The sequence below is a fragment of the Ambystoma mexicanum genome, chromosome 5p (assembly GCF_040938575.1).
Source record: "Ambystoma mexicanum isolate Mex_15411 chromosome 5p, UKY_AmexF1_1, whole genome shotgun sequence".
Lineage (NCBI taxonomy): Eukaryota > Metazoa > Chordata > Amphibia > Caudata > Ambystomatidae > Ambystoma > Ambystoma mexicanum.
In genome coordinates, this window is record NC_090930.1 from 1,334,253,969 (window position 1) to 1,334,266,858 (window position 12,890).

Consider the following 12,890-nt stretch of genomic DNA (forward strand, 5'->3'; position numbering starts at 1 on the left):
CGGGTAAAGGCCTCCAAGGAGGCCTGGAAAAGCTCTGTGTTCCCATGAAGCGTTAGAGGCTCCATGTTAGGAATGCAGAGACTGCATGAGGTGGGTGGGGTGGTCCAACTCTTGACGCCTTCCCTTGTCACACCCCTTAAGCCAAGTGAGTTGATTTGTCAGGGCGAGCTGGCCAATCCTGGGAGGGTGTGGGGTATTTAAGGAGGTGCGAGTTGGGGTTAGTTGGGTGAAGACAGGAGGTGGAGGACGATGTCCGAGAGATCATAGGCGGGAGCAAATGGAGTGCAGAGGATACTGGAGAGATGCAGGGAGGTCTGGGGAGTGATGTGTGTGAGAGCTTAGAAGTGTGAGGAGTAAAGGTAGAGTAGGCGTAGCAGAGTGGTAGCGGTAGCTATTGGACGATAGACTGGTAGTGGCAGTTAGTAGTGGATGGTAGTGAGTGGAGAGGTGGTAGTGTTGGAGTTGTGGAACAGCAGGAAGGTGGTAGTGATAGTAACAAGGGATGAGTGGGTGTATTAATAGTGAGAGGTAGTTGATGAGAGGCAGGAGAAAGGGAATACAGGAGTAGCGATCAGAGCAGAGTGGGACGCTATAAAAGTAGGAATAGCGACAGTAGCAAGTGGGGGAATTGAGAAGTAGGAGGAGAAGCCATAGGAAAGGGTGGAGGTAGGAAGGCTTGATGTGCGAGATCAAATGGACGGTAGGATGGGGGAGGAAAACATCTTAAGAGACCAGTATAGTGAAGGGTCAGCTAGGAGCGGGTGTGAGAAGGGAGAGTGACCCCAGGCGAAAGAAGGCACAATGTCCTCAACTCTCTAGAAGACTAAGCGGGCTAGTTAAGGGAAAACTAGAATGCCCCAAGCAAGTCAGATAGCAGTCGCATTAGGGAACACCACCAACAGACATAGCCAGAACAGCAATAGATCGGTATCCCCGTTGGTTAAGATGCCAACATACCCGCTAAGGATGCCTGGGTTAGGGAGCAGGAATCAGAAAACCAAGGACGGCCCAAGCGCTAACATCCTAAAGCACCTGCTAGCCTTAAAAATTCCTTATCAGACCCACAACCAATTTGTCTTTAACATCCTTTGTCTTGCCATCAGTGTCAGCGTTATTTGCGGCCAGCCACCATGTCAAATGTGTTGTCAGAAGTGGGATTATAGAGGTCAGGCGCACAATTAAAGAAGGAATGATCCACCCAGAAGTGGCAACGTGGCACAGCTTGAACAATGGACCCAGAATGTGGAAGACCTAACAGGAGAGATTAGCAGCGATGCGGTTGAGTTTGGAACCCTGAGTTGGTAACACAACTCTACCGAATCTCAAGAGTGCAAGGCAAGAGAGCTTTGGCCGAGACCCAACCTCCCTGGAAGTGCAACTGGAAACAGTGCCCACACTAGAAGGGTCTGGATCAACCAACTTTTCGCAGCCCGGAAGAAGGGCGTAAGGAAAGAGGAGAAAATGTATCCCCGGCCTGCAGGAACAAACTGCACCATAGGGCCCAAAGGGATTACCGAAAAAGGTGTGAGCAGGCAGTACCGTGTTTTCCCAGTGGAGATCCACAGAGCCCATAGACTAGGAGTGGAAGAATTTATTTTCAGGCTCCATAGAGGACAACTTAAAAGGGCATTCAAAGTGATCACACAATGCCTCTATGGGGCATTCCCAGATAGTACTAATTTTCTCATATTTCACATACCCATGCAAGACTATTCATGCCAGGACACACTCTTATCTTATGTCCATAATTTTACTACAGAAATGGCATAAAGACGGCTGATTCGAAAACTTCAAAATCTAGTTAATTAGAATAAAAAATGCAAGACTACAAGTATCAGAAGGCAAATAGAAGGGAACCTAAAAGCCAGGTCTAGCAGATTATTTCACACGCAATATGGGATAACAAGAGTGCAACAAACTGCCATCAGTTATTCTACTTTTAAAAGAATTAAAAGATACAGCCCAGAAGAGACTGCATGGTCAAGTCACCTACTTTTATCGTTTGGCACTGTTGCTATGCGTGAAGTGAAAGAACTTTACAGTGGCACAAGTTTTTGTGCACTTAACAAGCAAATTGCATGGTCTAGTCAGCATTCCAAAGTTGACAAAAGAGGTTTACTATGTGCTTCAATATTCATGGCAGAAAGAGTTTAACTCAAACTTGGGCCTTTGAAATGCATGTGTCTAAATCACTGGCTTAACTACTGATCATTAAAACGTAATAAAACTTGCAACTGGGACTCTTCACACAATTCTTTCATCACGAATGACAGGTCTATTGCAGCGTGCATTACAAAAACACTGATAAATATTGTGACCCACCCCACCCCTTTTTAGAGGACAGGCCATCTCTTAGCAGAAATATGCGCCACCCTCCCTTGTCTCAGGAAGCCAGTGTCTGCATTGGTTATTTGGGAATTGTGCCAAATCACTGTGGGAATATCTTACTTGGTTTGGTTTCTGACCCTTTACTAATGCCATCAGAAAAACAATGGAGTGTTGCATCTCCTCTCAGCGACGGATATAAATGCCTCTGAGAACAACACAAAGGAGAGCCAGAAAGTGAGCTGGAGTGCAGCATGCAAATCTGCTGAGCCAAGATGCAAAGGAGGGCCCCTTCAAGGGGGAATTAGTCCCATGCACACGACGTGGGCCATGGAGGAGTGAAGAAGCCCACGAAGAAGCAAGGAAGCCAGCAGAGCACTGCTCCTTTCAACCAGACCGGGAGCTGGAGAAGTTCACCCCCCCCTCCCCTCCGCACCGAGAAGAGACGTGACCATGCTTAACGCGGTCAACCAATGCAAGCTGGATCTGATGCCGAAGTCCTGTCAGGAACCGGTATGAAACACACACAGCCACGCATTGACACAGATGGCCCGAGAAGCCAAAACCACTGGAACGTCACAACAAGCCAAGTACACAGTACATTCAGGGAACTGGGAGGTGGGCGGAGCAACCCAAAGATATCCCAAGCTAGGGTGAGAAAGACAAGCTCAAGAGGAGCCGAGGCGTTGGATAGCCCGGGATGGGGCGAGAATCCACATAAATCAAGCCAGGATGAGGAAGAAAAGGGCCTTAGAGAGACTAACCTCATATAGCCAGAGACGGGGTGGAATGTCACGTAACCCACAGCAAGGTGAGACGGCCAAGAGAACTTGAATGTCTGAGGCAACAGGTTGCCCGGGGTAGCGAGAGAATCTGTATACCCCCCCCATGCCAGGTTGAGGGACTAAACCACGAGAGGGGCTGAGAGGACGAAAAGCCAAATAGACTCAGAAAGCAAACAGCTCAAGCAGGGCTTACAGAGTGGATACCCCGTGAAGGGGTGTGAAACCTGAGACTCCAGGAAGGGGTAGGAACCAAAGGGGTTCTTAACCAAGCCGGGAGAGGACAGACTATCCAATGACACTTGAGAAGACTGTTTTGTATAGAAATGAGCAAAGCCTACAGCCATTCACTTGTCCCTTGCACCATGGCCAGGAGGCCCTAAGGAAATGTGCTGGAATGGGCAGAAGCTCCAGAGACATTGGTAGGCAGCAAGCTGGGACAGATCGGTGTGGGTCAGAATCCAGCAAATTGGGCAAGAGTCCCTTAAGTACTTTCATTTGCAGGTCATGTTACTTTGTAGTGTTAGGGCTAGGATCAGGTCAGTTAGGTATCTAAACGGAGGACAGCTTTTTCTTTTGTAGGACGTCTCGCATACACCCTTTTAGACCCTTTTCTTTCTTTCAGGCTAGGGACCAGCGGGGTAGGATTAGACCAGGGTTCTTGAACCAAACTAAAAGCCTTTCAGTGCAAAACACAATGAGTTTTCAGCCTTCCAATTTAGATTTACCACACTAGATGAACCCTCCCCCCCTAGATTCCTCAAAGAAACACATAGGTTTATTAATCCTCTCAGACCTTGCCATTTGGACATCATTCTCCAAGTAGAAAGCAATTAAATCAGGCCCACATTCAAGCCTAAGTAATAAAAAAAGAGCACACATTTGTGAGGCTACAGTCCCAAAAACGTTTGGTCTGCATTCTCTTTAACAGACAATACAGGATTGACAGATTGAACATTCCAATACAATTCTCAGTTTCAGATTATGGAAACATTCCCAACTAGAATATAATACAATCCAAACAAATAGCCTGGAGAAAATCCATCCCAAAAACAGGTTTCTACCATGGAGAATCAAACAAGCAAGATTAAGCAGCGCTCAGAATTTGCACTCACCACTACCCATGGGCTTGTGACAGTTGACTCCTGGATAGTAAGACATGGTGTGCTGTGTGTATGTGGAGAACTGAGGGGCAAGTGACTTGTTAGGCCTGCTAGTACCTTCCAACTTGAAATGTTTACCCTTATGTTCCCTGGTTGCTGCAGTCACATGGGAGAGACACATGCACAGTAACAGAAACCACGGGAGATACGCAATTTATGTTCCAAAGTGATACCTTCTCAACTTCACCCAATCTCTTCACTTCCTTCTCACTATGTCCACTCACATATTTACATGCCTGTTGCTTTGCATGCCAATGCCCGGTCCATAAATACTTGCTTACTACCCAGGTTGTAACTCTGTGGCTTAAGGGATAAGTAAACATTTCAAGTTGCAAGCTAGTAGCCAGCCATAACATGTCACTTGTCATCACACTTCTACAAATACACACAACTGCACATTTTTTCCCCCTGGCTTAAAGCATATAAATGTCAAAAACAACGCAAGCATAACCGTGGGGGCCCTGCAACGACTCCCTGCTGAGGTTTGGGTGTATCAGTTACTCCCAGCTGCCAAGACATTGGCGTGTGCTAAGAGCTGATAAAACCACTGCAAACATACAGATTGCTAAATCATACATTTGATTAAAAATCCAAGTGTATGCCTCAAACCATTACATTAACGAGTTTTTAACCACACATGGGTCAGAAATTAGCTAGACATATTTCTTACATTGCAGCTGCTGAAGGAAGTAAGGGTTGAATATTTTTGACACGAAATTCACTGGAAATCGCTCCATAAGGGTGCAGGAGTGAAGAAGGTTGAGAAGAGTGCGTGGCTGAAACTGTGCGAAGCGGTTGCTTAATATATTTTCAAGCTTCCTAAACAAGGACGCAGCACTGGGTGGCAGGTAATTCAACTTCCCAAATGGAATAATCTGCCAAGCAACCTGGCGAGTGGTGAAGTTGTCTGAATTGTAGACAAAGCTTTCAGCAACTGCATCGAAGATGGGTCTTGAAAGGATCTTCCGCCTGCTGCAGTACTGCATGACTCTGCTGACAGCCTCTGGGTCCATGGTGAAGCAGGCTTTTGGGATGTACCTCTCCAGGGCTTCAGTAAAATATCTGTCACTGTGACCAAAGTGCACAAAGGCTTCCAGCACTTTTGTCAGCTCTTCATTCGTGAAATTCGGGACATGCTTCACTGAATGTTTACAAAGGTTTATCACCAAAGGAATAGCCTGCGTTTGGTTAAGGACAACAAGTGCATGTAGCACATTGCTAATGACCTTAGGACTCAGCTGGGAAACAATGGAGACTGTGTAGTCATTCATACGGTTTAATAAACCCTGGTATTGTCCGTTGTCTCCTACACCAGCTTCCAGCATACTGTACACCATTGCCACTTCCTCGGGAGCCCAATCCTGAAGTTTTATCTTTTGCATCTGACCCATAATCTGCAACAACATTGCACAACCTGTGCCCTCCAACTGCAGCAAACTTTCCCCAAGAATGCAGAGATTCCTCAGGTTCAATTTCCCTCTATCAAGCCTATCTTGACTCTCGGATATCAGTCGCACCATCAGCGTACTCCATGGATCCACTCGTAGCTGCACAAGAGCATGTAGAGCGCCCACCAGACCAGCAGTGGAAACCCTCTGAGAGTCATGCTCAAACTGAAAACAAAGAGCTTTGAAGACTTTGTCCTGAAATACTCTGTCAGTGTGTTTCAGTTCCCCTTCTTCCATCTCAACCTGTGCCACCCTCAGCAATACTGCTGCAGCCATTTTGTCACACAACTCTTCTAAAGAACACACAAATTTAAAAATTTGCTTAGAGGAGGCCAGACCGTTTAACTGTTCATAGAAATGCTGATTGTTCACATGATCATTAATGTCAACCCCATTTCTTCCATCTCTGTGGTGTTGTAGGCATGCACTAGCGATGAAGTCAGATGGGTTCCAGATGGCGGTTTGGTAACTGCAATTGTGCGCTTGCTGAAGTTGCCCATTGATTTGAAGTGAACACAGGCTGGACATCTTGACTGGGCTGCTACACCATGAGGAATGACCCATCGAACCATGCTTCACGACTTGGATAAAGGTTTTCATCACAGAGATCTGTGATTTGTAGGCTTGAAGCGCACACAAAGAAGGAACCCAAAGCCTCTGCAAACTTATCAGGGTCATGGCCAGCTCGAGCACACAGCCTGCCTAGGGGACACAACAAAAGAAACAAGATTTGAAATAACTGTAAAAGGACAGAGATGCTTAGTTTGAAATGCATAAACAAAACATTTAATCAGTAAAAAGCTGTTTCAGAAGAAATTCGAAATTTGTAAAGGCAGGAATGGTTGACAAGTCACCTTATCCTCAAATTGGTTATTCTCCTTGCTACTTTAGGACAAACAATTATCAACCAGTTGGGACATACCATTCTGTCTGCTATTGAATGGTTACAAAACCAACTGCATTATGGCACCCGCAATCATTGTGGGTCCTACAAGGATGTACTATGCCAGGTCCAATGCCACTGAAATGACTGGCACAGGACGTGGACGGCCATGTACTGTGTAGCTAAGTGGTTAACCCGAATGAGGATTCTTCACCTTGCCTACAAGAGTCAGGTGAATGCATATTTGAACACAGCAATTGAAGCTCAACAAAAAAACATAAATGTTAGTTGTTTTCCGAGCTTTACATTATATGACAACATTAAGGCTACCATGCTAAATCTATTGAAAACCACTCGGGAACAACTAACCTGTGTTCAAGGAGAATTGCATTTTGTTAGGCAGAATTATATGCAGTACCCTTTGGGAACACCACACACAATTAAGACAAGTGACAGTACAAATTCACTTTTGGTACCAGCCTGTACTACACAGTAAAAGTGGTAGCGATGGCTGAGCAGCCAGACCTAGCTCAAGAGCAATTGAGCAGTATCAATAGTTACACAAAGGACAGCAATTACTATGATTCAAACGGTTCATAGTGACATTTTCGAACGTCATATTTTCGAAATGCCATTTTTCCGACTCCAAAATGCGAAAAAAAAGTTAAATGTTTTTATGTCCCCCCCAAACCCCTCGTTTTTTGTTTATAGACACTTTTTTTTTTACTAACTAACCAAAAATTAAACATATTAAATAAAATAAAAAATTTAGAATTTTATTGTTCAGGATTTTTTTTCGACAAAATGGCATTTCGAAAATATGTTTGACAATTTTACTGGATACCGATTCAAACAAACACTGACTTAAGGTTTCTGAGTAAAAATAGACATTTATTTACACATCAGTTGTATAACATTTCACTAAAGTAAATCAGTTTAAAAATCACAGTCTTAATACACCACACCACTCCCAATAGTTTCCAGACAAATTAAGCACACAAAATGAAGTGGGAGCAAAATGGCACTCCAGAAATTTAAAAGGGAGTGAAAGACAAAGTTAGGCAGAAATTGAACAGCACCAACAGGTAAGTAAAGCAGAGCAATCTAGAAAGAGGAACTACAGTGATGGCATCAAATCAAAAAGGTTTAGGGCCAGAGTCAATAGGACAAAAGTCTTTTCAAGATCGCACAGTTCAGGGTAGTTTGCGCTTAAGTCTTTGCCAAGAGTTCCGGACGAAGTTGGTTGGCAGAAAAGTTAGGTAAAAGATTAGAGAAGGACAAGCCCTCGGATTGGAGAAAGATTTCACACACTTTCACCGCGGCTCAACGAAACGAACAACCGGATTTGAACAGTATCTTTCAATGGAGAGGGGGCGTGGCTAACTTGCCATGTAACAGGACAAGCCTGATGAGAGCTGCTCCGAAGATCCGACATCGATCCGAAATAACACGTACTGAAAATGGACAACCCACTCTAATAATGGAAACACGGGCGTGTGAATAGATGCCCTGCCACTACTGAAAATATTGAGCAGATCGTGTGAGCAGCAGCAGTGAAACTGACATTGCAACGTTCGGCGGCCATGAGACAAAGTATCCAAAATGGCGGATAACAATGGGCAAGCGGCCGCGAACGCAGGATCAGCAGAATAGACCTAGGCGCGTCGTGAACAAGAATACACTGTTGCCTGGAGTTCGATTGGACCCCTGCCGATGGAACTGTGAGCGGCGACTGGGGATGAGGTTGCGCTACCGTGTGGGGATCGGAGGTGCGGGTGAGCCCAGGCTGCGAGCGTGGTGGCCTTATGCAGAGAAGGTGGGGGGCCGGTGACTGGAGCATGAGCACCCCCCCAACAGCGCAAGGATATCGTGCAAGCGGCTTCCTGCCGCCCGCGAGTGTTAACAAGTCGGAGGCGCGGGTGCCGCATAACAAAAGCGGAGGTGTGGCTAATGGCCCGGGCAGCGAACAGCTGCCGAGTGTGACGAGTGCCGGGAGCGGAGGTCCCATGTGTGCGGGTCGGGCACATCATAAATATATAAGAGCACCCGTGTGTGCGGGACCGCTGTGACGGGACTCGCTGAGTCCAGTGATTCTCTGGGTGCTGGACCAACTGGAATAGAGGAGCTGCGCGGCTCCTCCAAGGACATTTCTTTTGCTTCTTCTGCACGGTGGATAAGGGGAGGGGCCGCCATCTCAAGACGAAGTGCCACCATCATGCAGTGAGGGCGCCCGCGCCTATGAGAGCGAGGTGCAGGGGCTTGCTGCCTCCAATGATCAGCAGCAATTGGACCAAACGAAAAGAGGGACCAGCGCTGCTTGCTGGACACTTCTCCCACACGACAGGCAGATAAGCCAACTGGAACGTGGGAGGACATAACCCACTCGAGCATATAGCTCAGCGCACAAAACTCCATGCGGGACACCCCGAGACAACAGCCAGGACCAGTAGTGACCCGCGGACATCACGGCTAAACAGAATAACAGAATTTCTGCGCCAAGAACGGAGCGGCGTGGGACACTTATCCTAGATCACAAGATGACGGGGAGAGTGATCAAAGGCAAGAGCAAACAACCCACAATGGATGCGTTTGCTAAAACACAGCAGTCTCCAACTGCGCCGGCGCAGGCGGGTGCAAGTGGGCCCACGGAAAGCTCCCCAGGGACTGAAAACCACCAGATATTTGCAGCCATAACGGAACTTAGAGATTCTTGGGGGATAGCAATGGCGGACTTAAGGGCCTCCTTGGAGGCTAAAATAGACGCGGTGGGGATAGATGTCAACCTGCTGCGACGAGATGTCAGGGCGCTGGCAGACAGAACGAGCAGCATAAAAAGTGCAGTCAAAACTAACACGACCACCAGCACTGATAATGCAAAAGAAGTCCACATACTGAAGCAGCAGGTGGCTAACCTGGAGAACCGCGCGGAGGAGGCCGAAGGGAGAGCGAGAAGGATTCGAGTGGTTGGTCTGCCGGAAGGAGAAGGAGGCCAGGACCCTACGGACTATGTGGGGAATATGATCCTGCAGGAAATAAGAGCTGACAAACTCTCACAGGGATTCACAGTAGAGCGAGCACATAGAGCCCTCATGAGGAAACCGAAGCCTGGAGCCCCTCCCCGCGCAATAATTGCCAAGATTTTGAACTATAAAGATTGTGAGAAGATTTTGGAGTATTTTAGGAAAGGGGGAACGATAGATAGAGCTTCGGCTACCATCACAGTTTATCCTGATTATACAATGCTCGTCCAGAGGCAGAGGAATAGCTATGTAGCGGTGAAGAGAAGGCTGCGCACGGCTGGCATCAAATATATGCTTCTGTACCCTGCAAGATTGAAAGTCATACACAAGAGTCGAATGTTCTTCTTTGACACCCCAGAGGAAGCTGCTACATGGCTAGACCTACTGGGCTGCCCGGAACAAGATGCTGAACGGGCCCAAGGAGAACAAGATAAGTGACTAAGACACTTTATGCATACTGGTATATCACACTGTGAGGTATCCCAGTAGAGACGTGATAGAGACATTAATAGATGAGTAGGGATGGGTGGTGTGGAGGCTAGGTTAGGATATCCCGGATTTTATTGATGTGCATTGGACTTGAATATAGAGATTTGAATATATGAGCAAATTGGATACTAGTATGTGGTTGAATTGCAGCAAATAGGAGAGGCAGAACACAGGCACCTTACCCCCCAAGTCGTAGTAGAAGTAGCAGGATAGCCATTAGGGCTACCTCACGCTGCTCAGCTTCGAGTACAGGCTATTGCCATAAAGTGCTAGATGTGGGGTGCCTGAGATCCAGGGATGGAGCTGGGCAACAGTTGGGGGGGAGGTGGGGTTAAAGTTGGGGAGGGGAAGGGTGGCGGGAGGGGAAGGGGTGTTTGTGGTGTTTGTATTTAAGGGAAGTTTGAACTGGGGAACGAGCCTATATAGACTGAAACGGAAAGGGGATCTGGACTGCATCGATGGGAGGGGAATGGGAACTCTAATGGGCCATGGGGGACCTTAAAATAATTACATGGAATGTCAGGGGGCTCAATAGTTATCTAAAGAGGAACAAGGTTATGTTGTACCTGCGCAGACAAAAGATTAATATTGCACTGTTGCAGGAGACTCACCTGACACGGGAAAAGTTGGGGACGGTTGTGAAGAAATGGTAAGGGGTCGTGGCGGGCTCGACATATTCTGCTTATGCTAGAGTAATGCTCATCTGGGTTGCGCTGCATGACCCATTTCACTTGTTGCAGGAAACTGCGGAAGCGGATGGGAGGATGGTCATATTGAGGGGATTGGTGGAGAACAGGGAGATAAGCATTGTAAATACATATGCCCGCAATCAGAATACAGCAGCATATTTCAGAACTCTGAGTACTAATCTTAGCTTGTGTATGGGGAGTGCAGTGATCTGGAGTGGGGATTTTAACTGTGTATTAAACCCCAGGGTAGATAGATCAGATGGGAAGATTGATAGACCCGCCCTGGCAGCTAAAGCGCTGCAGACACTGCTAGACGACTTTGGTCCGACGGATGTGTGGAGAATGAGACACCCCCAAGAAAGGCAATACTCGCACTATTCCGCCCCACAGCAGTTACATACGAGGCTGGACTATGTCTTTGCTATGTCAGAGGTAATAACAGAGATTACGCAGGCAGAATATAAGGTGAGGGTCCTTTCGGACCACTCGCCCCTGCTTCTTGGCTGGCAATATTGCCCCCGAGAGCAAGGATCCCGACATGGCGTCCCCGAGCAGAGGCGCTTAAAGATCCCTTTTTTAGGGAAGACATAAGAGAGGAAATTATCAACTACTTTGAGGTGAATACGGGTAGCGTGGACTCGGCGAGCACGCTATGGGAAGCCTTCAAGGTAGTGATGTGGGGCGTAGCCATAGCAAAATCTAAAGGCCTGCAAGGTGGGATCCTGGCCGATCTACAAGAAACAGAAAAGGAATTGGAAAAGGCACTGAAGGGGAGAGATGACACTGAAAGAGACATGGAGCTGATACTTAAACTGCAGCAGACATGTGCGGAGCAATGGGACAGACTGTGCAACCTTAACTATAAAAAATATATAGAGAGGCAGCATGCGGGAGGAGCTAAAACAGGAAGGCTTTTGGCATGGTTATACAAGAGTGAGATCCCCAGACCCACCATTAGAACGATAACGAGAGAAGATGGCAGCGTAGCTGACACCCAAGAGGGAGTTAATCAGGAGTTTGCAGATTACTACAGGGTACTATATGGGGATGAGGAGGGAAGCAGGTATGAAGAAATAATAGTAACACTGGAAGACATAGGTCTTCCTACGATAAGTGCTGAAGAAAGAGAGGAGCTGGATGCACCGATTACTTTAGAGGAGTTAGAAGTGGTGAGGCAGCTGCCTACTAGTAAGACCCCGGGAGCGGACGGGTTTCCAAGTGAATTTTATAAAGTGTACAAAGAGGAAGTGCTCCCCCCCAATGTTGGATATGTTAAATGAAGCGTTTGAGGTGGGACGGCTGCCAGAGTCACTCAGAGAAGAGATCATAATACCGCTTCCCAAACCCAACAAGCCTAGGCATAGCTGTGGCTCCTATAGACCACTGTCAATGTTGAACAAGGACAGCACGATATTGACGGCTGTCTTGGCAAACAGACTGCGAAGAGTTATTGGCAAACTAATACACCCCGACCAGACGGGCTATGTCCCGAATAGGAAAATAACTCATAATCTTAGGCGGCTCCATCGGGTTGTTGAATGGGGGAGCAGGAACGAGGGCGAAATGGCAATTGTGTCCTTGGACGAGGTAAAGGCCTTTGATTCCGTCAAGTGGCCATGGCTGCTGGCGGCCTTGGCGGGCTATGGTATGGGGCCTGGATACATAAGATAGGCAAAGATGCTATATAGTGAACCGCTGGCCAGAGTCAGAACAGGATCAGTGATATCCGAAAGGTGGCAACTAGGCAGAGGCACCAGACAGGGGTGCCCATGGTCCCCTATGTTCTACATATTAGCTTTAGAGCCTTTGGCGATATACCTCAGACAACAATACGATACTATAGGCATTGAGGTGGGAGGGGAACGACACTTGATCTCCTTGTATGCAGATGATTTGCTGCTGTACCTGAGGCACCCGGAGGAAAATCTCCAGTACATCCTGGAGGTGATGGAGAGGTATGCGGGGCTGTCTGGCATAGCAGTGAATCCTCAGAAATCTAGTATTTTCCCGCTAGGCAGTTATAAGGGAATCCCTGTTAGACGATTGCCAGTGCTGCAAACACCTTGGGCTGTTGGTACTTTCTGGGACCTT

The 12,890-nt window shown here is 47.2% G+C and overlaps 1 protein-coding gene across 3 annotated transcripts in view; it reads right to left on the reverse strand.

Annotated features, from left to right (window-relative positions):
• Positions 1–12,890, reverse strand: part of FASTKD3 (FAST kinase domains 3) — a 661,001-nt gene that overhangs the window by 468,423 nt on the left and 179,688 nt on the right. For all 3 annotated transcript variants that reach the window (XM_069613727.1, XM_069613728.1, XM_069613726.1), the window contains exon 2: positions 4,941–6,420. In XM_069613727.1, the coding sequence (XP_069469828.1) occupies positions 4,941–6,396 (1,456 nt within the window). In that variant the 5' untranslated portion in view covers positions 6,397–6,420. The remainder of the gene's footprint in view (positions 1–4,940; positions 6,421–12,890) is intronic.